General features: G+C 46.6%; 1 protein-coding gene and 1 long non-coding RNA gene across 2 annotated transcripts in view; both read left to right on the forward strand.

Moving 5' to 3' along the window:
- Positions 1-4,372: 4,372 nt before the first annotated feature.
- Positions 4,373-26,631, forward strand: part of TLL2 (tolloid like 2) — an 85,768-nt gene continuing 63,509 nt past the window's right edge. Inside the window, exon 1 of the mRNA XM_035542019.1 lies at positions 4,373-4,558. Coding sequence (XP_035397912.1) covers positions 4,408-4,558 — 151 coding nt within the window. The 5' untranslated portion in view covers positions 4,373-4,407. The remainder of the gene's footprint in view (positions 4,559-26,631) is intronic.
- LOC118245666 (uncharacterized) lies at positions 13,269-14,615 on the forward strand. The gene is made up of 2 exons (XR_004777924.1): positions 13,269-13,306; positions 13,532-14,615. It is a non-coding gene; the product is annotated as an uncharacterized LOC118245666 (long non-coding RNA).

Raw genomic sequence — 26,631 nt, forward strand, 5'->3', positions numbered from 1 at the left:
ATGAATCATTTAAGCTTAGGTGAGGTATTTGCTGGGTGGTAATGCAGTAAACTTGAAAAAAGAACAGCCCACCCCCATCCTATAGCAGGAATGACTAAATGAGGGGTGGAAGGAAGGAAGAGATAGCAGGGATCAATAGTGACCTTTGTGATACTTCCATTTTATCATCTGGATTTGTCAATGACACTGGCCAAACTAATGAAGAAAGGGTGTCCTAGGAGGGGTCAGCTCTTGGAGTGATAATGGGGGTCTAAAGCAATAGATTGGTAGATAAAACCAGATGGAGGAAATGGGCAAGAGGAAATAGGATGAAACAGGACAGGCTTCATCGGGTGGGAAGCCTGTGGTGATACTAACAGGCTAAATGAGCCTGTGATACAGTGTCATGAAGCAGAGGGATAGTGGTGCATCTGCAGAGTGCTCAGCAGTGCCTGTAGGAAGCGATGCACATCAGGTTCAAGCTGCAGCAGCGGTTGTTTCCTACCAAAAAGGAGGCAAATAAGTATCTAAACAGAAGGGAGGGGGTACTTGAAATGCAGAGGGAAGAGAGATGAGAATTCTGTGGGTTCAGAGAAGTGAGCTCCGTCTCTCCAGGGCTCCGTGCTCTTGTAGTGGTGATATAAATAGAAGAAGAAGATCTTTGTGTATTTGGGGAGCTGAGACCAGGAAAGGAAATCTGCTTGTAAACCTGGAGGAAGGAGAGGAACTAACAGTGAGACAGGCTGGAAAGTGCCTTAATCACTGTTAGATTTGAAGGACCCAAGTGTTGGCAAGCGGCAAGAAGCAGGTCTTGTGGAAAAACTAACAAACTTGTGTGTTTTGGCCTCAGGACATGTTGTGTGCAGAGATAGTCCATCAACGCTAAGTAGCTCCCACATAGCTTTGCTCATGGATGCTGTTCAAAACAAGCTGTGTGCATTCTTGTTCAGCGAGGCTTGAAAAGACGGTGGATTTTGTTTGCATGCATTGGGCAGGGGGGGGATTCTGAGCGCAAAGGGAAAGACTGTCTTTGACAGTGATGGATATAGATTAGGTTGTTTTCAGGTAATTAACTATTGCTGTCACGAGTTGCACTGCCTATGTGTAACTTTGCCAACTGTTTTAGCAGCTCAGATTAAAAAAAATACTTTCACAGGGATTTTGTTCCTTATTTGCACTGATGAGGCACCTCCAACCAAGACGACATAAAGCAATCCTCTGAACGCTTCGAAGCAGTTGTTATCCTGTGTACACTGCTTTGGCTGCCAGTTGCAAAATGCAGTGATTGTTACTGAGAGCCATTTCTAAAAAGGTTATGCTGCTCTCGTGTTAGGGAATGGCTTTCCAGAAAGAGTCTGCTGTAGTGGGGGAATTTCATTTATGTGGGGATAATAGTAACAGGCTCCTTTTTGAACTCTCTCATGAGCTCATTCCAATTGCACGATTAAAAAGACAATTTATTTTGTTCCCTCCTCCTTCCTCCTTCAAAGCTGTAAGATGTCCTCTTATATACCACATCTACGTATATAATAGAACTTCTATATGCAGAAGAGCTCAGGCTCCCCTACATAGGTTGTCATCCTGGAAGAGGTCAGCAATTTCCATGCATTGAAAAGGTTTTGTTCTTTTCAGTGGGTGACAGTCCAAATCTCCCCACTGCTGACAAGTGCAGAGCTTGCTCTGCTGATTCATGATGCTGATCAGAGAACTTCTCGATCAACCCTTGCAAGTGTCCAAGATTTTATTTTCCAACTTCCCACAGTACTCAGAAAGTAATGCTGCTGGGACCTCCTCTACAGAGAAGAGAGAAAGGAGCAGTTAGCCTAGTGTTCTCATCTCATAGGAGTTGGGAGTCCCTCTAAAGCATGGGGATCAGCCTTTCTTTAAAAGATATTAATACTCTGCTCTTTGTCTGGAAATGTTGTAGAAAATAGCAAGATAATGCAATAAAAGTTGTTAGTGTATGAACAGTACAAAACTTGGGAGATGGGGATCTAGTTATCTTACAAAGCTTATTCTCATGGATTTTTGACTACATTCCTCTTAAAACAAACAAAACTACAGCCTACCTTTGTTCTTCATGGCAATCTGTTCCAGGGCTTCCCCATTTTACTGCTAGAAAGCTTGCCTGAAACCTAAATCTTCCTTGATGCAGCTGATGCTTCTTCTTCCTTTACATGTTTGAAGCTGGCTACTGTGTTCCCCTCTGTCCTCCCTGCGGGTCTCCAGTGCTGGAATAGTTTCCAAAAATTAGCCACCTTTTTTTCATTGCTTCTGTTAAGGACACTCATCACCAAACAGGTCATCAAATCCTCATGAGTTTGATGAGGGCATGCATTCATTTAGGGCTCCTCTCCAAAGTGACGTTATTCTCCAGGCTTGATCTCAACAGGTGGATTTGGTATTACAGCCCTATTCTGGTGATCATCATGTGAGGAGCGAAGGGCTGTGAGCTGGGACTGAGCACCCTAAGAGAAAGCACATGGCTGGGAAGCTGTTGTTATCCAGTTACCAGTAAGTCCCAGTCCACTGAAGTTTGTTTCTCTTATATCTGTTTTTGCCTCATCTTGCCAAGATCAGTACACTGAAGGGATGTTTCATTCTTCCAGTGCAAACAAGACCTTTCCCATGTGTGTTTTCTCCGTCTACGCTGTGAGCAACTGGGGCCCCGGAGTAGCCTGGGCTTTCCCTGGGGAGTGATCCAGACTCCCCCACCTGTTGGTTCCTGTCCTTCAGGTTTCTCCTCTCATTCTCTGGGACTGGCTCAGAAGCACAAAGTGGAGGAAAATCGGTGTGTTTTCTGCTGAGTTGCCCAGCTATTGCTGGAACCTTTCATGTTAATCTGCATGCAGGTTCTGGCTGTTGCTGTGGGCTGTTGCCCAATTGCTGTGTTTATCAGGACCACAGAATAAATGGCCAGCTTGCTCCACCTCCCATCACGTTTCAAAAGACAAAGATTCTGAGGTGTTGGTGAACACCTGACTGCCATTGCCTTGATAACAGCCCTTAGAAAATGCAGATTAGACAGAAAAACATGTGTTAGAAGTTTTCTTCAGGGCATTTCTGGTGCATTGGGAAGGATCACGTTCATCAGGTGTGCAGAAGTGATTCATGCTGTAAAGATTTTTAGAGTGCTCTTGCTGGAACCTCTAAGCCCTTGCTGGTAGTTGTATATGTGACTTTTTTTTTTGTCTTTCTTGACCTTTCCCTGAGTAGCTATGCGTGTGGAGGTGGGATACCTTGTCTTAGTGCTGCCTGATACAGAAGGCAGGTGGAGAACGTGATGCTTCGAGTGGAAAGCAGGTAATTTGTGACAGCCTCCTTTATGGTGCTCCCAGCTGGCTGTTAGCCTTTGCCTGGCAGGCTTTTCACCAGGTGCAGAAAACTCGTGTGTGCAGCCTGCAGGGCAGGTTGGGAGCTGATGCTGCAGTGGGAAATGGTACTCGTGGATGCTGCCCTGGGAGCTTGGAAGTAGGCTGCTGACAAAGCACAGTTACATCGTAAGAGATGGTAGTTCACCTCGAGAACCCTGCACGGAGCTTGTAGACGTGTCAGTGCTCCCTGCTCACTGGCGCAGCACCGGTGCTGACGCCACACCTGCCATGTGGCAGCAGGACAGGGGAGGGCCAGAGCATGCCGTGACAGGTACCTCCTGCTGCAGCCGGTGACCGTGACGTCTGCTCCGAGGAGAGGCTGCCCAAAGGCTTTTATACACCTCACACGTGCCATGTTCTTTTCCCAGGCCTTGCTGTACATGGATCACCCCCAAGCTCAAGTTCGCGGAAGCTGTAGAGTGGCCCCGTTGCACCTGAAAGCTGCTGCCCTTTCACTGAAGGAAGGAGAGGGGACTGGATGCATCTCCTGCTGCTTCATCCTGCCTTCCCCTCAAGCCTTCTCAACTCCACTACCTCTTCCTCAGAGGAAACACCTCAACTTTAAAACCGTGCCGTGAAACTTTGCGTAGCCCTTCCTTCGGGCGCTACCACCCGGGGCAAGGCACTTCTCAGTCTGAGGGCAGCCGCCTTTACCCCACGCAGCCCTCGCTGCCAGCTGCAGGGGCTGCCCCGGGGCTCTGAGGAGCGACCGTTGGGCACGGGGGGCGACCGTTGAGGCTCTGAGGGGCGACCGTTGGGGGGCGCGGTGCAGCGCCGGCTGCCTGAGGGGAGCCCTCCGGGGACCCTCCCGCCCCGGGGGGCGTATGGGGTGGGCGGGGCGTCAGCGCCGGGCGCGGGCGGGATTGGCTGGCGGCGCCTGAGTGACGGCGGCGGGGGCCAGCCGGGCCGGGGCCGGGCGGCGCCCCCCCCCTCCCCGCCCGCCCGCGGCAGGAGCGGCCGGCGGCGGCGGGCCGGCCGGCAGGGGCGGGCGCGGGGCTGCTGGCGCCGTGCAGTGCCCGCAGGCCGGGCAGCCGCGCCGCGCCGTGCCACCGCCATGGGCCGCGGGGCAGCCCCGCTCCGCCGCCTGCTGCTGTCGCTTCTCCTCCTGCCCGCCCCGGGGCCGGGCGGCCGGGGGGCCGCGCTGTCCGCCCGGGAACTGGAGCCGGCGGAGGAGCCGGCGGAGTACCGCGACCCCTGCAAAGCCGGTAGGGCTCCGCGGCAAGTTGGGCGGCGGGACGGGGCCGGGGCCGGGACGGGGCCGGCAGGTGGCTCCGCCGCCGGGCTCACCTGGAGCCGCGCGGGCACCGGGGGCGGCCCCGTGTGCGGGTGCCCGGGCGCTCTGAGCACGGTGCGGCTTCGCCTCCATCCCTCTCGCTCCTCCTGTCCCGGGACCGTCGTTACATCGCCGTTACATCGCGCTCAGTTGTTTCCGAGCTCCTGCTAACACTTTCTAACCGTTTTGATTCCTCCGAGAGCTCCCATCATCACTTGTATCTTAGTTGGAAGGGAATTGCTCGTGTTTTCTCTCCTCGTACTTTTGGCTCACACTTTTAATGTGACTGTCGCTCCTTCTGCTCCTAGCCATCAGCTGATGTTTCGGTTCTGTGGATTGCTGCTTCTCTGCTAGGAAATTGGTAATCAATATCTCGTTAGTCATGTTCTATTTGCAGATAACTTTGTGCAAAATCCTGCTTTTTTTTTTTTTTTTTACGCTGTAGGAAGGAGTTTCTGTGTGTGTGGTGTTCCTGGTCTCTCTGTAGAGCTGGGACTTTGCCCTCCGGATGGTCTCCTAGCTTTTCCTTCATGTTACCTGATGATAGCTTCCCTTGTTATCAGCCATCTCCCAACTGTTTTCAGGGTATTTGTAGCTGGATCTGATCATGTAGACGAGCTCTGTCAAGACAGCATCTATCAGAGCCCCTCTGCCTTGTATTGCAAATTGTTTGACTGGTCCATGTTACAAGTGGTACATTTTACTCCAAAATTCATCTCAGCCCTCTTCTCTCCAGTGTTGTTAGCACAAAACATTCCTTGACCAGCAAATTATTTGTCATTTGATGTGTGTATATTTTTATTCAGTTTGAGGCCCAGCCCACCCAAACACGCTTCTACCATCTTTGTGTCTACTTCTTAAGTGGTAATGAATTCATCTCTCCTCCTTTCCAGTGAAGCTAGGTGTTAGTGATATGGCTGTGATGCAGACCTGGAGAGCTGAAGGTGCATGTCTTTGGTCTTCCCATCTGAAAAAGTCTTATCTTCTCCTTCTCCTCAAAAGTGTGGCATCATTTGCAGTCTACCTCATTTGCTCTTGGGACTGCTCAGTGTCATTGCCAGCTTGCCTCAAGGTGTGTTAGGTCAGGTATGCAGAGGATGGGGAATGCTCCTTTACGGACCACATAGAGAACATTTACTTTAGTTAACTTACCTGCATCATACAGTGAACCTGTAGCAGAAACAGAAAAAAAAAATCCGACGTGCCATTGCTGTGAGACCCTTTCTTTCTCCTGCAGTTCCCCCATCTTCTAGGCTCTCCACCTGTCACTGCTGCACGTACACAGAGGAGAGCCTGGACCACCAACAGCAGCCTCCCTTCATTGTACATCCTCACTTCCTCTCGTGGCTGGCAAATAAACATTTTGTGTATTATTCCTGTCAATTCAATTCAGTCAGGATGAATTGCAAAAATTAGCTTTATATTCTGACTTATTGGCGTTTGTCTCTAATACTTTTCCAGTGTCTTTCTAACAGAAAGGAAGGAGTGAACAAGACCTCTGGAGGTCACAGTCCTTTTCTTGAGCCCAATAGCAGGCTGGTATTTGCAGCAGTGCTGGCAAACATCTGTGGATGCTCCCAGGCAGCCTAGTCCAGCATCATTTTGGCTTTCCTATTGTCTAACCTGAGGCTCTAACACTGCATTTTAAGTCTGCCTTTCTCACCCAATCTGTATGGGTGTGATTGACAATACTGTGCCTTTTGCTTTGCTGCAGTCCTTTTCACCTGTGAGCACTGTTTGTTCCTGTGTTTCTCGTGTCTCAGTTGTCTTTTCTGTAGACTGTGTGACTGGCTCTTTCAGTCTGTCCTAACAGGATGTATGTTCTGGCTCTCTAGTTCAGTTTCTCTCCATGTGAGCTGTATTAGCCTAAACTGAAGTGCACAGCACTTAGGCTGCAAGACCTTCCTTACATGTACCTGTCTCTATGCACTGAATGGCTGCGGTTTTTGAAGTCAGCTCAAAATCAAAGCAAGCAGGACTTTTACCACATGGACTTGTTAGACACTGCCTCTCCTCCTCCCCCTGCCTTGCTTTCACATTCTCCATCTTCCAGTTTTAGACCATTAACAGACCTACGCATGGGTTCTGTGCTGAAAACATCATCCCAAAGGGTTAGTCCAGCCAGTTAATGAGAGAAGAGATGGACTTCTGTAAATGAGGTGAGGTGAAGATGCCTCTAATGGAGTCAGCCCTCCAAGATGGACTATGTAGGTGCAGTTGTCTAATGATTACACAGGAAGTCTTTGAGCTCCATTGCTGATATGCCATAGCAGTGACTAGTCTCCTTAACTTCCTGGGGCCTGAGTTTCTCCACCAGTGAGACAATGTCAGTGTTTGTCTAGAAGAATGACTTGCAAGAGGACAATGATTGCAGACCCTGCTGTGAACAGCTCAGACGCCAGATACTTTGTGAAGGCAAGTTTTTGATGGTCTTCGGATACAGAGCTGGCACTGTGAGACTTGCAGTGGTATTTCCTTGGTCACTAGTCACAGCCTCCTGGGTACAGTCCTGTGGCTGCAGATTGTATGCAGACTCAGCCCATTGCAAAGACAAGCTGCTACTCCACTTACATGTTTTCCAGAGCTGTTAAAACTATAGTGCTTTACTTCTCTTTTGCTGCAGGCTAGTGGCTGTGACCCAGAAGCTGTGATGGATTTAGATCTGGCAGGTTAAGAAGTGAAAGCTTGCCAGTTCCTCACCCCTGCAGCTCATGCCCTGAGGTTGAGTGCAGACTGTCGATGGTTCATCAACTAGACTGTGAGTGAAAAGCCTGGCACACGCTCCCCTCTGTTGCACTAGCTAAGGATGTAATAATCTCCAACAGCAAGGCAGGACAGATTGCACAGTGTGCTAACCTCGGAAATCACTGCGGCTACTGAGCTGCTAATACAAACATGCCCAGTTACCAGGACTCATTTGATGTGTCATAACTCCACTGCTGCTCAGTCTCGAACTCCAGCCACCCAAGTTTTCTTTTTCATAATCTGTGGCTGCTTTTCTGCCTTTTTCATAGGGTAGGAGGAGAAGGCAAAGTGTCTGAATGAATAGTAAAGGGGGAATTGAGGTAGGGCTGTACAGTTGGTTGGGGTTGCCAGGGGAGATGACAGTGCTTACTCTGCTTTGTGGTTTTTGCTGAGTGTTGTGTCGTGTCACTGGGGCTTTTCAAAGGGAAGGGTACAAAGGTTCCTGCCCAGATCCCTTCTGTAGATGGAAAAATGTCATAAGCCTGATGTGTGCTTAGAATCTGCTGCTCAGAGGGTCCAGCTCATGGATCACGTAGTCACTGCTTGCCATGCTCTTGAGCAGGTAGAGCCTGGCATAGAGAGGCTGCGAAACATGAAGATGGCACCAGAAAAGTGAGTTTGTCCCTAGGGCTTTTGCAGAGTGTCAGGGATGCGAGCTCAGAAGGAAGGAACAGAGGCAATAAGTGCAAAGGGTCTCTGGAGAACTTGGCAGTAGTCCTATCTCCTCCGTTTCTTTATCAGTTGAAAAGTTGTTAGAAAAGCAATTGCAAATTTGTCAGTGATAGAGCAGCTTTTCCTACTAAACCGTTGCCCCCTCAAGAGTGCATGCTAGTTTTCCTGGTCATAGGATACCACTATAGGTGCCTCTTCCTAATCCACCTGCTGATTTGATCCACTGGATTCTGAAAGTCCCACATCAGAGGTCCTAAGCCTTGACTGAGTGCTGCTCAGAGTGAATTTCTCAGAGGGAGATGTAAATTGTACTTTGCTTTCATTCTGTTCCTCCTAGCTCTCCTCTGTAAAGGCACAGTGCCTTTTGTTCTGGAGGCAGTGAATTTCATTTGAGTTGTGGTATAAACATCTGAAGTCACATGCAGACATTTCTGTGGGAAGCTGAGGAATTCGCTGTTAGGAACTGAAAGTCCTGGGGGGCTAATCAAATGGGAAAGGGGAGGGGGGGAATCTGTGAAGTCCAGATTTCATGAATATTGCTTGGGTTTTGAGTGCAATGCAGATGTTGTTTTCTCTGTTGGAGCATGGATCCATCACATTAGCAGGGAAGCTTGAAAGCTCTTTGCAGGCTACCCGGTGGATCCAGCCCACTCCCCCTGGGACTCTGCAGGTCCTCGAGTGACAGATATGAGCATAAGCCTGACTCTTGATCAGGGCTTTCCCGCATTCTTGCAAGATGTCCCTTTTTGTTTTGGCAGTGATGTGAGCACTGGCAGGAGCATTTGCTAACCCGCTGTTTGCTTGGGAATCCCAGATTCCTGTGGAGCAATCTCATTTGCATCTTCCTGATTTTCTCCTAAAGCTTTGAAGCCTCTGAGCTGGTGTGGAAAGCCTAGTGCTGCGGTGCAGGTACCGGTGTCTCTGGCTCTGAATCTTAGAAGATGGTGGTGGGAGTCAATGACTTACCCAAGGGCAGTCGTAAGTCAGGGTGGCAGTGATGGCAGCTGAATACGGGTCTCCTGACATTTGAAGCCATATGGGCTTCCAAAAAATAGTTTCTTTCCTTCTTCCTTTTTTGACATCAGTACTTACACGTGTGCTTTGAGGTAAGAGAGAGAATAGAACGCAGCCTGTGGATTCCTCGATGCTGATGCAGAAATTTACAGAGGAAGCAGCAAGCTCTCACAAGCAATCATTCCCCCTTCGGTTTCTTTCTTCAGCAGGTCACAGGAAGGGTTAAAACCCCAAGGAGGAAGTTGAGTCTTTTTGGGTGGTCTGGGAAAGAATGAGAGAACAGACTATTCAGTCTTTAATTTACCTGCTTTGGGGAGGTGACAGCAGTTAAAGAATGGGAAAACAGGTGGGTGAAGACTACCGTGGACGCTCTGTATTTATATGCGTTCAGTGAGATTTTTGCGGTGGGGTAGAGCTGTGGCAGAAACTTCCTCCTCAAAGGGAAGTTTTGTGGTGGCTTTTATTATAATCATAGCCAAGCACAAGCTGATGGCAGAGGCTTAAAGTAAAAATAACCACTAACCATTTTCTTGCAGCTTGAAGTTCCCAGGTAGAGAATCCATTGGTGTGGGGAATTTGAGAGCAAAACCTTATGGGCAAAGAAACACTTGAAATCTGGGTTTGGAGTCTTCCCACCATTTAGCTGTCTCGTCGGTGTCTGAAAAAAATCATGCTTGATCTTTGATACTTCTTGGGGTGGGGTTATGTTGGATCTGCTTGTCCTGCATGAGATTTAACACTTAGTGCTATACCTACACCTCAAGATTTAGCAATGGACAAGACAAGGGATGGACAAGCATAGCATGTAGGGCTTTTATTTCTAGAAAGAAGGCTGGTAGAGCAGGGAAGAAATGTTTGGAGTTGTCATGGATACTTTTCTACAAAGAACTTGTAGAGCTTTTATTGAACATTGCAGTCTTAGTGGAGTTCACAGGTGTATGCCCTTGACTGTAACCTGTGCAGGTTGATCAATGAGGACAGCTCATTCCTCAGGTGTTCCATAAAATGAGTAGTCATAAAGCCCCAGCCAAAGGAATTTAAAAACTATGCTGCATATCTTCCAGGCTTCAGAAGTCCATAAAGCTCTCTTAAGTCCCTGCCAGAAGCAGTTGCTCAAGTCCTTCTCTCCTTTCCATCTCAGGTGTTGTGAGATGTTTTCTGCCTCAGTCTTTGTTTGTGGGGTACCCTCTCCTCTCCTGTCCCAGCAGCAACTTAAGCCATTTTTCCTGTTATCTGTAGGTTTTTACATCTTTGCTCACCTTCACAGCAGCCCTGTGCTATGGTGTGCTTTTACCTGTTGTGATGCACTTAATTAACTTGTTCTGTGGAAAAGGCCATTTGCTGTAGTAAGTGAGCTGCTTTGCCAGTCTCCCGTTTCCCACAGAGTCCAGAGCGAAACGATAGGCCTGGCTCCTGTCCAGACCTGTCTGTACCAAAATGATGGTGCTGGGACTGGGAAGAAAACTGACCTGATGGGGGGTCTGTATGCTCTTTTTGGAGACAGGCAAACTTAGAAGGAAGGAGGCACCTCTGACAGTGAACGACCTTGTTGTCCTGGATCGCAAGTATTGCAGGTATGAACCTGCAACAAAACTGCTTTCACCTGGTGATGAAATGTGCTTTCACAGCTCAGAAAGGATGGATGATTGAGTAGAAACTGGTTGTTGTTTTGATTCAGCTACTCAGGTTTTCTGCTTTTTATTCCCTTTGTTGTAGCTGTGCTCCCTGAAAACGCTGATCTCAACTGGTGGGTATACTTTGATGTTCAGATCCCCACTCTAGCACTTCCTGAACAGGAAGGTTCTCTGTCAATAGAAACTGCTTAAATGTGCAAAGAGGCCTTTGATTAAACAACTGTCAATGATTGATTGATTTTTCTCAGCCAGTTTGTGTCAGCCCAGCTTGGAATGGAGAAAAATGTTTAACTCTGAGTTATGAAGGAAGCCCACACTAAACCCCAGCCACTGGTAAATCACCCTCTGGTTTGACTAATGCAAATCGTTAAAGACCAGCAGCTGCTGTTGGTTCGTGAATCAACTCAGCTTTTGACCCAAACAGAAATTCATGCCCTCTCAAGTCATTCACGCAAATGTCAGCACCCAAACAACATAGCATCTGTTTCACCTCCCCATCCACAAATTCCAAACTATTTCCAGAGAGAATCATACCAGTGTTATAAAGCAGAAGTTCAAGATCACTGAGTATTTGATCTCTTTCTTTTTGGAATTAGTGTTGGAGTACTGTTGAGTCCCTTTGTCTCCATATCATAAACTGATTGATACAGTCCTGGACATTACTGAGAATTACCTTTCTCCACTTCTTATGTCATAGCTGTGGGTGTTACCAGTTTCCCATGCCTCATCAGCACAACGTTGAATTTAGATAGTATTGCCTGCAAAAACAGCGTTGTCTAATCAACAGTGTTTTAATTTGCTTAGAACTTCGCCAAAATTATATGGTTTTGTTAGTATTTTTCACACTGAATTTCAGGTCAGACCTGCTGGGGGTTGTTTGTTCCTTGCAGAGAACAGACTTTGGAGGAGAGATTTATTTACAGACTGTGCCCTGCCTTCCACGAGCACTGGCTGTATGTAACAGAAGGGGCTATCCCAGTGGGAGATGGCTGCTGTGGAAGGCCAGGACTGTCTGCACTGGTGTGTGTGTTGGCAGGATGCTGTGTGATGAAGATATTTATTCCTCAAGGCTTTGGTTTTGCTTTAAAATTCTCCAGGATTCAAAACAGTTAGATGCACTAGCCTAGTAAAGTCAAAGCTCCCTCTGCAGAAATGCCAGAATTAAGTCTACTTTGGAGCTTGTAATGTAGCTTCTTGGGCATGAAGGGAGACTTAAATGATGTGCATCTCTGGAACTCTGTGCCTATTCCGAGACTGCACCAAATATGGGTAACAAAGGGGACTTTTGGCTGCATTGCCCATGTCTCTGTTGCAGAAGATGGGTAGTGCATAGAAAATGAGGCAACTGCTGCAGGAAAACCTTGGGTAGCTGCATGACAAAGGAATTTGAGCTGTGCTGCTGGACCCCAGACTGAGAAGCAGCAGTTGGTAAATGATCCTGCCAGGCCAAGGAGCTGGCAGGCAGTGGGGAAACCTAATATAGTGATCTACAAGTTAGGGGACCTTGGAAAGGATGGAAATCATGCACCTGCATTTCCCTTACTGAGTATCTTGGGCTTAAGTGGGACTGTTCCTCAGGTGGCCCACTGTAAGTAGCTCAAGCTAGATGTAGGCAGAGGAGTGATAAGACAGCAAGGATCTGCAGTTCCTTTGTGGAGTGTGTAAGTAGGGCTCCAGGCAGTAGAAATTGCAGCTTTAAGTTAAATGCACCTGGCTGTGGAGTATCAATGCATTTGATACTCCAGAGGTCTAATTTAGGCTTCTGTTGCCACCAGATCTTGTACGCTGCTGTTGTCCACACGCTTCTGTGTTGGTTTATCTGCTGTGTATTCCTGACAAGAGAAAGGCAAAGCTCTTTCACTACAAGTGAATTTTGAGAAGTTTTGGCTGCTGGGCCAAGAGCTTTCTGAGTTATTCGCACAGTGCGAGTTCTCATGTGGGCTTTTTTTTTTTTTTTGTGTGTGTGTGTGTGTAGTTCCATTGCAGTTACTCTGATTAGAGGCCTATAGTCCAGTTTGTTTTGTCCCTGCTGACCTGGAAAAGCGGAGATGCTCCAGTTCTTGGGGGTCACTCTCGGGGGGGAGCTGGGGTGGCCTGTTGGGCTGCTTTTGCAGTGGAAGAGAAGCCTGTTATTTGCTATACTGTTGATGTTGGAAGTGTATTTTGCTCAGTGACGCTCTGAGCTGCAGCTGGCCCTTGTATTAAGATGCTGATATGCTGTGCAGTTGAACGCTGCCTGGATTTAATCTCTAACCTTTGATTGTTCTTGAAAGCATGTTCTAGGGATTGCATTCCCACCCACACTGCTACTATGACCCTTTCCATTTCCTGGGTGTCTAAGTACAGAACAAAAAAGATTCATTAACCTGGCAAGTAACCTCTTTTTATGGGGGAAGTGATTTTCTGTCACGCTCTGTTAGATCCTATTGATTTCTGTTTTTCCCCTCTTTGGCCTCTTCTGCCATATATTCTCTTCTTTGTCATGCTTCAGTTAGGAGGTGATATGTGATATTCTGTGTTGTGTTTTTGTTTCCTGGGCAGAGAGCTGGGATCTCCTAAGGCCATTGCTGAAGTTCCCAAGTTTCTGCCTTTTCTTGGAAAGCTTTTCTGTTAAGGTAAACTGCTGTTTACTAACGGGATGTTGACACTAGGATTAAAACCTCCTGGCTGCTGTCTTTTTTCTTGACAGCAAAGAGCACTTTATATCCTTTTGCCCTTTTCATACATTGTATAATTACTAATCTCCTGGCAAAGGTATATCGTGTTTGCTATGGGGTTTGCAACTATGTGTGAAATAGGGACCCTCAAATGTACTGTGCCTGCTCTTTCTGTCTTCCTAGGCAGTGCTGACCGCTGGGTCCTGAGGCTGTGCCTGGGTACTTCACAGCTACGCCTCTGCTTTCAGAGCTGAATCCTTGCAGATTTGAAGAGCAGGGCTGGACCCAAAAGGTCGTGAGCACAAGTGGCACGCAGTGCTGTGCTTGGCCGTGCACTTGCAATCTCTTGTCTCACCTGCAGGCTGGAAGAGGACATGGGGATGTGCTGTGTCCCAGGAACAACAGGACATTCTGTGCAGAATTTCACGAAAGGATTGTGGAAAATGTTTTCTTCCCAACAAGTTCCACTTTTCCTGTGTACGACTAATGCAACTATTTCAAATATAAAGTATTACAGAGGTAAATGCTAAATATATGCTCTCTGGGCAGGTTACCTCAGCTTTGAGAAGGCTGTTGCTATTTACCGATGTATTAGGTTTTTAGACAGAGCCTTTCTGTGGTTCGAGGCAGACTCACAGATATTCCAGTAAGTAACTAGTTGGAGAAATAGTTTCCCTTCCAAAAATACACTTTCACTTTTCATATTAATTTATTAGCTTTAACAGTTCTTGCTAAATTCCTCTTTTTTATGTCTGAATAATTTATAGTAGCCCCGTATAGAAGTATTTCAACTTAAGTGTCAAAAACTTCAAATCTAGGGGAATGCTGTTGTTTACTTTAGACGTTTGTTTTATTGCAAGGAGCTGTATTGTGAAGAAATGGTTGACCTTTATGCTGCCTGTCCTACTGCTGCTCAGCTTCAGTTGATCAGAATTAGGACCTCTGTCCAAAGAGAGAAATAAAACTTACTACAGCAAGGCTTGTCACTTAGGTTGTGCTAAAGGAAGATACATGAAGAACAGTTCCTATTAATATCCAAATCTTAGTCTGTACTTTCCTTAAAATAGGCAATTAAAAATAGGCTAATACTGGCTATATTGGAGGACATTTCTCTGTAGTACAAGAAAAACATTTTATTGGAGATTGGCCTTGCACGTGGTGATGGCTAAAGACATCTGTCAACAAAGGAGAAGATTTCTTTGATGTAAAATGATGTGAAACAGGATTTGATTCACAGGAGCATTTTGACTAAAATTCCCCAAACTGCTGTGTGACCGATGTTTTTGAATTTTATTTGAGAGTCTGACAAGATGCAAGGTGCCCATGGGTATTTTGCACGTGTGTGTGTGGAAAAGGGCTGTCTTTGGAGGAGAAAGTGGTATGTGGAGTTGGGAGGTCTCGTAGCAAAACAGGAAAGTTGGCAATGTTGCTGTCGGCAGAAAGCACAATCAGAGGAGCAACTGATGGCTAGTGAGGTTTGGGACTCTAAAATGTGCTTGGGAGGGATACTTGCTATCCCTTGTGAGTGCTGGACTGGAGCTGGGTCACCAGTCCCTGCAGGACTGTTTCCAGAATGCCCTTTCAATCACTGTGGAGGCGCAAGGGATCGTGATTAGGGGTGTTCAGGTCTGTCCTGCATGAGGAGTGGACCTCTGCTGTGTGATGCTGCTGTGTGATGCAGGCAACCGCTACTTCCTCGAGGGCTGGCCTGAGGGTGCTGTTCCCTCTGGAAAGAGAAGCTTTGGAATCAGCCATGTCCTGGAGAGACTGGAGGTGAAGGATGGGGTTGTGTTGCAGGTGGTTCTTCTCTCATTCTGCTGCTGCTGCCGAGGCAGGGAGGGTGACAGATAAACCAGAAGTCCGGTGCCTTCTGGGGTTCTTGTTACTCATTATCAAAAACCTGCCAGCAACCTCCTTTACGCTGACACAAGCCAAGGTCCTGGCTTTGTCTCCATCCCCCTGCCTTACCCTGCATTTTGCTAACATGCATGAATGCAAAGTCCTGAAATTTAGGTTCATGGTTCCAAAGTTCATGGTCTTGAGAATAAACAAAAAACTATTGTAGTGGCTGCGAGCTGGGTACCCCATTAACCCAGAATCATGAATATTTATTACATTGGATTACAAAAGAACATAGAGACTATATTGTATTTCCTATAACTTTATTTCCATGGCATCTTTTCGTGGCGGGTCACTTTAATGTAAGCTTTGCTTATTTAGTTGCACACTTTAAGCTGATTAACTTTTTACTAATAAAATGTGTGTTGACTCCCTTTGTCCCAACTCCTGTTTGTTTGTACCTACACTCCTGTGACAAAGAGTCACAGAGAACTGCTTTAAGCTTTGGCTAAATCCCCCTGCTGGAAGCTTTGAACGAGCTGAATGTGTCCGGAGGTTATTTCAGCCTTGCATTTTCTCTCTTGCCCTGTCACTGCCTGGAAGTTGGGCCTTGCAAAGCAAAATCTTCTGAACACCTCCTTCATTTCTGAGACCATTTGTGCTCTTATGGGGTTTGGCAAGAACAATCCAGCCTGTTATTGTCACTCTATGAGCTGGGTCAGAATAAAAGTGGGGAGGAATTGGAGAAGCTTTCCAGACATGAAGACTGATCTGTGGTTCTGTATGTTCGGTAGTTTCCTGGCTGGAAACTGTGGAATAACCACATTATTCCTTCTTCGCTTGCATAGCTTGCCCTGCCATTCAGTGCCTGACATATCATATGTTCTACTGTGGGATGTTCCAAGAGAGAGATGACTACACCATATCTTTTTATAAAAGGTGCTCGATAAAAATTCCCAGCCCAGCTGTTTTTAATAACATAAAATACTCATCCTTTGCTATTGCAAGAAAATCTTTTCTTTAAGGACTCCACACTCTCAGTGGCTAGCGAAAAAGAGAGGATATGTTCAGGGGAGTAGTAGCCATGCTCCACACCCCATGGAAATTGTGTAGTACATCCCTGCAGCAGATTTTCCAGATGAGTATTGGACCATTCAGAAATTGTTTGAGGGGTAGTTTTGAATGTGCTCATTGTCTCACATGCAACGGAGAGGGGATGCCTGGAGTCATTTCTCCCCCATTGCCTGTGCTCTCCAGGGAAGTGTCTAACAAGTTGTGGCGGGTGGTGATGGAAGGAAGGACAGTGTAGGAATCCAGGGGGAATGTACTCAACTCGCTCACCACTGTAGTATCTGGGCATCTTCTTGTACTGGGAGTTTGAAACTTTTGTTACTTTGTTAGATTTTTTTTGTTTAGTGAGTTTTGTAGCTTAAGCAGTGGTTTCAAAAAGTACCTTCAGTTTGTGATGGCAAGGGTTTCAGGGAACAACGTCCTGCCTTTGCTACTGGACTCCTGAGAGAACGATTAGTTTGCATCATGGCCAAACTCTGCCCTTGTTGGGGGACTCCCAGTACCTCTTAAGGAGCAGAGGTGGGAAGTGCTTGTGGGTGATGTGGTGTGAAGCCGCCTGGGTGATAAACAAGTGGTTCTTCACCTAGTCTCAGCTATGGTTAATATAAAAGTACAGGTGTGTACCATGCAGGGAAGCACTGGCATGTGATAGATTAAAAGTTGTGTTGTTGATGGAGCTGCAGAGGAATAGCTGTCAGGAGTGGGGTGGGAGAAGATCTGCTGATACTTGCTGCTGGGTTGTTAGAATAGTCAATAGCTGGAAAGCTTTTTTTTGATGGGGGTTGTCTTTCTGGAAACTGCTTGCTGTCTGTTTTCTGCTGATGTGGAACTGGCACTGGCATCCTGCTCCCCGAGGTGGTAAGCTGGGAGCAGTGTGTGCGTTTCCACAGGAGATGGAGATCCATCTCTTGAGGAGATGGATCCATGGAGGGGGAGGTGGGTGGGACTGGGTACCTCTCTCTGCTCATCCTTTCAGCTACCTTAGTAGATGATAACATGGGGTTTTCCAGTGGGGATGGTGACTCTGTCTTCTGCAGATATACAGGAGTGCCCCTGACAAGGTCTCACTTAGGTCTCACTTACAGCTGTGGGAAACTGGAACCAGTTTTTAGTTTGCAGTTCTTTGGGCTGGATTTTTTTCCTGACATTGGTCTGCTTGGGAATGAGAATTGTTTTTAGAGCCTGAACCAAAAAATGGCTTCAGTGCCTCAGAACAAGGCTAATGCAGGAGAGACCTTGCTGGCAGTGTTAAATTCTGGCAGCTGTCTTGTGGCAGCTCTGGTCTCTCTCCCCTTTGCCGTCTGCTTTTGTCAAACTGCAACCTCCCACTTCAAAGCCAGGCACACTCCTGACACAAGACTGTTTGCTATCCAGAGGGCATAAGCATCTTGTCAGGGGAAGAAGTTGTCTTCATTGTAAAGACATTTTATTAAAGCTGGGTAATGTCAAAATTGAAGTTGCTTTTGCACATGCAATCCAGCCCTGTATGTGTAGTGATAGCCACTAATTATATGATTGCATTACACTGCCTCTGGAATTGATCCAGCTCTGGGGTGAAGCAGACTGATGATGACAGGGATCCTTTCTCTTCTCCTGCAGAGCCGGGGATGTGCACAGTGAGCAAGGATGAAAAAGGCTCTGTCTTTTAGACAGCAGAGTGGTACCATGGCAGTGCATGCTGATGCTCTGCATCAGTGTTCCTACACGCTCTTAAGTGAGCTGTGGCACCAGTCTTTTCAAGGATTCTTACCACCTTTTTGCTTTTCTGGGTGTTTGACATGGGAGCATATGGATTATTTGCTAAAGTGCTTGCTACCACAAGGGAGGAAGCTGAGCTCTGACATGGAAAGGACTAGACTAATAAACAGGACTCATCCAGAGTCTTTCAGAGAGGGTTGGCCAGCACAAGTGGTTATGGTGCCCAATTGGGGTTGTATATTTAATGTAACCTTGTGAATAACAATGCATCCTTCAAATTACTTATTGTAATAACTAGTTATCCTGACTCTTGATATCTGTTGTGATGTGATACAATGTGGTTTGTCATGAAGGGCCTTTAAATGGCCAACAGCTTCCACCTGAGATCCTTCTGACTTCAGAGCCCTTGATCCCAGTCTGGATCTGGGTTGATGAACAATGATATTTAGTATGAATTCCACCTTGCCTTTTCAGGTGGCCATGAGCTGGTTTTCCTTCTATACAGAATCTCCAGCGTACTGATTTCCATTCCTGAGAAGTCTTGTGTTTTCTGCAGTAATATTCCCAAAAGCTTCATCTTACTGTGATGAGACAGACTGTAATGGACAACCTGGGTATGTTCCCAGCACTGTCTGAGGGCAGCCTTCCATTACTATAGCTTCATAATTTCATGTGCTTCAGGCGTCACATAGAGTTCAGGGCATGAAGTATCTCCTGTAACTTGGACCCAAGGAAAGACCCTGAACTGAAGACCCTGTACTACTAGTGGAGAAAGCTGAGGTGGCTGCCACTGGCATGCTGAATTGCACAGCGTTTTCATTCATTCCATCTGTTTAACGGGATTACATGAGGAGTGGCTTCTGCCTCCAGGCACTTAGTGCCTATGGAAATCTGCAGCTGTCTGGATCAGTTATGTGCAAATCTGATGCCTCTCCTTTATGCAGAGGAATTTATGAATACTGAAACCATGTGAATCAGTCACATGAGTAATTTTTTATGTGCTGCACTCTATGTCAGATTCGAGGGGGACTTTGTTAACCGTGTCTCATCCCTGACAGCTTCGCCAAAAAGGGAGGAGATGCTTCAGGATGGCCACTAGGTGTAGGAGTAGGACAGCTTTGGTGAATGTGAATCTCCTTGCCTTGGACAATGGGAAACAGCCCAGTGTGCATGTGAACTGTGGTTGCTTGGTCTGCCTGCCCTTCTGTAGCATGACTCACTTGTGAAGTGACAAGGACATGAATCCTTTAGCCTCAGGAGGGAAGGTAACTCTAGTACCTGAGTGCCACCCAACAGCAGATGGTCTGTCTTGTGTATGAAGCACTGGACTGAGGAGCTGGGACATCCATCTCTGCTTTGGATTCTGTAAAAAAAACTGATTTGTTTCTTCAGGACATCCTGAGAAACATATCTTTGGATGACTCTTTGGGACATCTGTTTGATGCCTGCTTCAGCAAGCTTTGTCTAAAGAAATGAGGCAGACTTTACTGTGCAGCAATTAGTCCAGTGGATGCAGATTGTGCATTGCACTTTCTTAGGGTACAAGTACATGCCATTACTGACAGGCAAAATACTGGCATCTATTTACCTTTCCTCTTTGAAGTGTTAAATCATTTTAGTAGCCTCCCCTGCATTTCCGAACAGATATTTGTTGTCTAGTTCCCTGACCAGATCTACTTTTAGGAGAGCAGTGACCCTGAGTGAAGTCCTTACCTATCTGCTCAGTCTTTCCATCCACCCAACTACAGACTGTTAGTTTGGACGTGGTCTAGCTGGAACATGACAAATGACCCGTTGCCAGGATGGATCTGAGCAGGAAGCCACAGTGGGTGCAATAAAAGTGAGATCCTATTTTCAGATGTACAGCAAGATGTTGAAGCATAAAATTCTAGTTTACATGGAGTCTCAGAGCCTCATTTATGCTTCAGGTAACTCTAACAGCTACAGCCTAGCACCCAGTGGTAATGCCTGGATGAGGGCTGGGCAGAAAACACACCTGTCCCACGAGTAACTACTCTGGAACCAGGAGCAGGGGGTGGTTGCACTGTGCGAATTGATAGACCTTCTTCACTTGCTTAGGTGTTCATCACAGGTCTTTTCCGAAGTCTGCTGCGTGCAATTCTGAAAAAGCGTGTTGCTGCAGTGGTGGATCCCAGTAGGAGGCAGCATTTAGAGCAGTCAGCAGCATTCGACCGCAATAGGCACTGGAGAAGCCCAGGCACACCGGGGAACAAAGGAGCTGTTGCTCAGAGCTGCATGATAAAACCTTTCTCTGTGGAAGCCAGACAATCTACCCATTTATTTGTAAGTGGCATTCGGTCACAGTTTTTTGGCAACATATGGAAACTGTTTAGATTAGCCGTATGAGCCATACGTGAAACAGATGCATATTCTTGAGCAGGCTTTTGTCATTTATGTTTGAGCGAGTGAAGGGTGCAGCTGGCTTGCTTGTGGAGTGGGGAGCATGTCCTCACCCGCATGTAGTTAAGTGCTGGGAGTGAAACAGAGAACCAGACGTTGATAACGACCAACTTCTCACAGGGACCTACTGCGTAAATAAGATGAATGGATGTAATGGCACTTGATCCTTCACTACTTTCCTGATTGCTCACTGCTGGCGCAGGATCAGTTGTGTGAACGGAAGGCTGTATAGTCCATGGCTGTCCTGCTCGTGTCTTCCACCTGTATGCTAGCTTATCAACAGAATAGTTTAAAGCTTGGAGGTTTGATCAGAGCAGAATTCTCTGCCTTTTTGAGCCATCTTAGTAATTAAAGGGATACAAGACCTTGTTGAAGAAAGCAGAACATTGTGACTGCTGTGGCTTTTGAATGTGCATCCTAAGAGAAATTTTGTGGGGGGAGAAACTGCACCCAGACTGATCCCTCTGTAACTGGACCTGTGACAGCCGCTGAACTCATGGAGCTCTGTACACAGGGAGGATTGTGTTGCTGTGCAGCCCTATGTGCTCGCTGTGGTGTGTATGGCTGGAACAATAAAAGTGGCTTTGAATAGTAAGAGCATTGACTTTACGTGTGCCGACTGTTATAGAATAGACTAAGGTGGGAGCTGCTGAGACTGCAGTGATGGTTTTTGTGGATGTTTGCATGGCTGAGTTTAACTGTAGGACAGTAACACTGGAAGACAAAAATGGGAGAGTTTATGGCATGGGATCCACCAATGGGCAAGGAAACAGTAAAAGAGCTCTGGGATGAGCGCTGTTAGGGCTGACTGAAAAGGAAGTAGGTTTTGGGACATCAGCAGGAACCATCCTGGCCAAAGGAAGGCCATGGCAGGATGTGAATCACTCTTACAATGGCAACACTGATTTTGTGTGCCATGCAGGGATGTTTGTACAGTAAAACATTAATTCATGGGTGTGCTGCTGACAGTCTTGTAATGCTTGCCATCTCAAAGTAGACTCGATGAGGGCTGAGCTGGGCTGGGTGACTAGGTCCTTTCCCACATGTATGTCTAAAGGTACAAATCCAGAGAGGTGTTTGAACAGGCTGCTGACAAGGCTTATGAGTGGCAAAAGGGGAAGTAAGAGATCCTGTTTACTCTATTAAATATTAAAAGACAATCACCATTTTTTCTTTAATTTATTATAGGAGTTTAAAACATGCAGGGAATTACCAGAGAGGTCTGAGGTGTTTTAGGGGGCTCTAGTTGTCTCCCTGAACCTAGAGTCCCTTGCAGCAGCCAGTACTCCGGGCTCTGCCACACTGAGCTAGCAGCATGGTTCAAGTCTGGAGCATCACTCTATCCTGTAGGATTGTTCCCTCTGTGAAAAACACGTTTGGATTACATGGTGGTGAAGGCCAGGTTTCTATAGTCAAGGTGAGTTATTTGGCAAATGCCTGTTTCTAGATGAATTGGTGGTGTGGAGCACAAAGAAAATTTCCATGTGTTGTCCTCTCCTCTGTGAGCTCAGCTTGGGACCAGAACAGAGGTTCTGTAGAAAGGTGCCTAGAATTCACTGCAGCACAGGTGGTAAACTTGTCCAAACGTAGAAACAACGTGTTTTTAAACTTAACAGGTGAACCAAACATCTGTTTGACATCTTCTCTGTGACAAATGCTGATATTTTGGCTTGTGGGTAAACCTGAGTGAACCATCTCTTGTGTTTTGACCTCTCCTTTTTTGGTTTTGTTCATGTTTCTTTGAATTGCTTTTGCCAGTGGTGAGACTCATCCGGAAGCATCCTTGTCATATGCATTACTCTAGTAATGTTTTGCATACTGCAGGGAGTGGAGCGCTTCATTTTCAAGGTTATTTTTAACCCCTAAATACTTCTGTTGAAGCCAGTCCAGGACGGTGGCTCAATTCTTCACAAGGAAGGGCTGCGCGCTGCTGCCAGGGTGAGTGATTTCCACTCTTCCTGCTTGGGGTGCTGCTATGATTTTCCATGCATAGTATCGCCCTCTGGGGAGTGTTTGTACAGTTGGATTTTAGAGGGAAGAGGGAGGAAAGGAGGTAAAATCTGCTGGGCTCCTTTTGTGGATTTTTTATTGTTGATGGTAGAGGATTTTTTTTGTATTTTGCCCCTTAACAATGCAGTGTAAATGCCATGTTTCATACTGCATCTCAGCTCAGCATGTGCCTGAGACAGTGCTTGTGTCTTTTGTGACCAACCTGCTTCCTTGGTTTCTCTCCTAACTTGTGGTGCCTGGTGTTTTGCTGGGTTAAGCTACAACACACAGTCACCTGTTTCCCCTGTTGTGAAAACCTCTTGGTTTTCCTCGGCACTGTGATTTCACAGCTTGCAAGAGTCCCAGTGCCGTGGGGTTGCTGAGACTTTTATTGCCTGGAGTGAGCTCAGTGGTCTCTGAAGGTTCTTGCTGGTTTGCCGAGCAAGAATGTGACATTTGCCCGTTTCCTGAGATCTTATACAAGGACGCTTATAGATTTTTTTTTCGTTTTCATCTGTTCTCCTGGGACACCTATGCCTGGCTTAGGGCACAAACCTCGGTATAGTCTGGGGTTGTTTTGGGGTACATCCCTTGCCCCCACGATGCCATTCAGTGCTGCAGCCATTCTGGCTGCTAATCTCATTCTGATCTCTTCATTGTTGTGTTTTTGGCAATCAAAATTCCCCACCCAGGCCTGAGAATTTAACATCAGCACATTTGCATGACTGATCAGATTTGTCTCGCTTCTATGACGACATTGTTTCTATGGAAAATTAATGGATTCTCATGTTGTATTTTTAATGGCTGAAACCACCCCCCTGCCACCCTTCCATCCCCGAGCCCAGAGGAGAAGTCTGTAAACAGCTCAAATTAGCTTTCCTCCATAAATGGTTCCCATTTCTTTCTTGCCTGCTGTCCGTTTCTTTGCGTTCTTCCAACAGTGCTGCAACACTCCTCTCCTGGTGTTGGTAGATAAGGAACAATGAGCAAAAATGAGCTTGTGTTTGCTTTCCTTGTCTGGCCCTTGAATAGATGTGATCTATCATGGACTATCCCCTTTCATCCAGCACTGTGATTTTAAATTGTTAGCCTGCCCTGAGGTTTGCTCCAAGCAGGCTTAAGCAGTTACCTTCCTTTTTCTCAGGATGTTACTTAGCTAATGGTTCTGTTCCTGTTCATTTCTGCAATGAGCTAATTTCTTCTGTGTGGGGGCATTTGGCAGTATATTTCCTGCATGTCTGCTTAGGATCACCTATTCCCCTGCTGCATTGCTTGGGGCTGCAAGCGGGTGGAAACACTGAGATTTGGATACCTAGTGTGTCAGGGAAAAGCAGCAGTTTTTGGAAAGAAACCGGCCGCTTGAAGGAAGAACATCCCTCCCCAAATGTTGCAGTTAAATAAGCTGTAATGGTTCTTTGCTTTGTGGTCATTACTGGTGAAATGTCTTTAATGGGGGAAAGTGCTTAGCTGCTGAACCTGTCCAAGTGAAACTTGGGGCTGCAGCAGTTTTAATTTCATTTTTCTTCTGCATCTCGAAGGTTGTTATTCCTCAACTTCATTTCAAGGAATATGTCCAGGACAATTCCCATGATGTGAGAGTTACCTGAGGAGAGGGGCTGACCTAGATCGATTCCTCTCAGAAGACTGAAGCTTGATGGCCAGGAGGTTCAGAAAGTCTCTTTTGTGTGACACCTGGTGAGGGGCATGCAGTGTTTTAGGTCAAGGTCTCCTGATCCATGATACTGAGAAAGTATTGTAGCAAGGACCTGAACCTCAAGACAGCAATCTGTCTTTGAAATGAGGACTGGCTTGTTTCCTGCAGCTGTCATTGTCACACCTAAGTCTGAAACTGCTGGCACCCAGTCCCTATGCCTGCCTTTGAGGTGACAGTGGAGATGAGTCCACAGGGCTTTTAACTATTTGCCTTGTTCCTGCCTCCTCCAGGGTGCTCAAGGGCATCCTTTGTGGCATCCCACACTAGCCAGACCTCACAAGGTGGAGGGAAGGGCCTGTTGAAAAGAGCTGGTTCTGTTGACTGCTGGACTGCACTGGACTGTCCTTTTCCTGTCTAACCCAAACTTGGCTTGTGGACTAGGGCGTGCTTGCCGCTAAGGGTCCTGCTTTCAGTCCTACAAGCCCAGTTTGGGGTGGTGTCTCTTTTTAAGGGTAGGTGGAGCTATTGGGGAGCTCAGCTGAACTTGGTGTTCCTACCTTCCAGTTTTATGTTGGTATCTGGAGAACAAGACCAGCCTGGTACCTCAGGCAGGAGGTCATGTTTGCAAGTGGAATGGGCTTTGCTATAGCACTTTGGTAATTAAGATGTGCTGCTACGGATGGCAGGTGGAAAAGTACGGGGAGGAAGATTGCTTAGTTACTTAGAAGAACATTTTTGCAGGTTTGGGAAGTAAAAATGCTGGAGATATGGAGATAAAGTGGTCGATTTGAATCTTTGCAGCACAGGGAGGAAAGGAGCAAGAGGGAATCTGCTCTGGGCTGGCAGAGGCTGGGCTGAAGCACCCGACTGCAAAGTGTTACGTTTCTGGATGTGATTGTTGCTTAGGGCTTTGGATTATATTAGCATGGAAGAAAAGCCTCCAAGTGAAGGGCCACAAATCATATCTGGGCCTATAGGGAAGGAAAGGAGACTATAAAACAGGAAGTCAATTTAATACTCAGTGGGTGTTTGCAGCGTGCTCACCCTTCCTTCAAATTGCCAAAGGAAGGATTAATTAAAGTTATATTGAGCAGCAAAAATGATGGAGGGTGTGAGATGGGGCTTGTGTGGTACGGCTTTCTCCATAGCTAATTGATAAAGGTATGCTTGGATTTCATTACCCAGAACCTTGCCATCTCCAGCTCTTAAAGGGCAGCTGAAGTGATGCTGTATTTGCTGTATTTCCAAGCCAGCCTTGCTGCCTTGCCGGGTGAGCTAATGAGGAACATTTCATATGCACTTGGGGAAGGTGAAGTAGAGATGGAGGGAAAAGATGATGCCTCTATCAAGTAGTATCTTTGTCAAGTGCCACCGTGCTGTTTATCGGGCCTGTCATTTAGGATCTGACCACAAAATGCTTTTTTCTGCTGGTGGTTTTGGTTCCTGGCTCCCACTTCCGCTGTGGTTGAGAGCTGTGTGCACCGCAAGGTGTAGGTGTTGGCAGGGGATGGTGACAGCTGGAGCCTACATCTCTTGTCTCTGTCTGCTGACTTTAGTTAGTTAGAATAATTTTTGAGCAGGGTGTGACAAAGCTGTAAGAGAACTGCTCTCCGAAATAGAGAGAGGAGTGTATGGCTTCCCTTTCACTGCTAGCATGATCCAGTTGCTGTGTGTGTCCCTTCTTTATTTTAATGAAATACTGCACTTGATCAATGCTAACTCCTTGAGAGGTTTTTCCTGCTCTTGCACTGGCTGCTTATTGGGACTACTGCATGTTACTTTCTCTCTTCCTTTTTGGGGTAGGCTTTGGAAACACCAGGGTTTTGCATTCATGGAATTTCAGAAGGAGCCAACTCCTGTAAACTGAAATGCAGCCCAAGCTGCCAGCTCCTACCTATCAGTAACTATAACATTTTCCCCTGAATTTTCCCATTGAGATCTTAATTTGTTTTGATGCCAACACTTGCCTTGAAATGGGCTGGTTATGAAGCTTCCCGTTCTTGTCCTGAAAAGTAGCTGTGCCAGTCCTCTCTAGGGGTGTCTAAACACTTTGTGGTGTAAGAGGGAGTTTCTACGTACTGAGCTGTTATAAGGGGAAGGCTCTGCTATCCAGACAGTGGTCCAAGGTCTGGCAATCCTGGAAGCGTGTTTCCTCTGTTGATTTCTGTCATAAATTACTGAATATGCTCACTAGTGCAGGGCTGAGAGATGTAGTGCAGGCTAAAGCTTTAGATTAATTGGGTGCAGCAGCTCTAACCCATATTGGCAACTTAAAGCCATGGCCATGCCCAAGTTCTGTTTGTTGTGCATTATGGCTGTGATGATGGCTGATAGCGCCTAGCTGTGAGATATTGCAGAAAATAACTTTTTTTGTTTAAAAAATATGTTTATGTTTAACAGTCTCTTGGTGCAAGGCCGGCACAAGATGTTCCTAAAACCAAATGTAATTGACTACACAAAGAAGATGAAAAAGTGATTGCAGCTTAGTGTAAATACTGGGTATGGCACTTCTTATACCAGCTAGGACGGAAGAAGCAATGGCTGAGTTGGTTAAATTACATGAAGTTGACAAATCATGGGGGATTTTTCCCCCCTTCCCTTCCCCTGTCTC

The sequence above is a fragment of the Cygnus atratus genome, chromosome 7 (genome assembly GCF_013377495.2).
Source record: "Cygnus atratus isolate AKBS03 ecotype Queensland, Australia chromosome 7, CAtr_DNAZoo_HiC_assembly, whole genome shotgun sequence".
In the NCBI taxonomy this organism is placed as follows: Eukaryota; Metazoa; Chordata; class Aves; order Anseriformes; family Anatidae; genus Cygnus; species Cygnus atratus.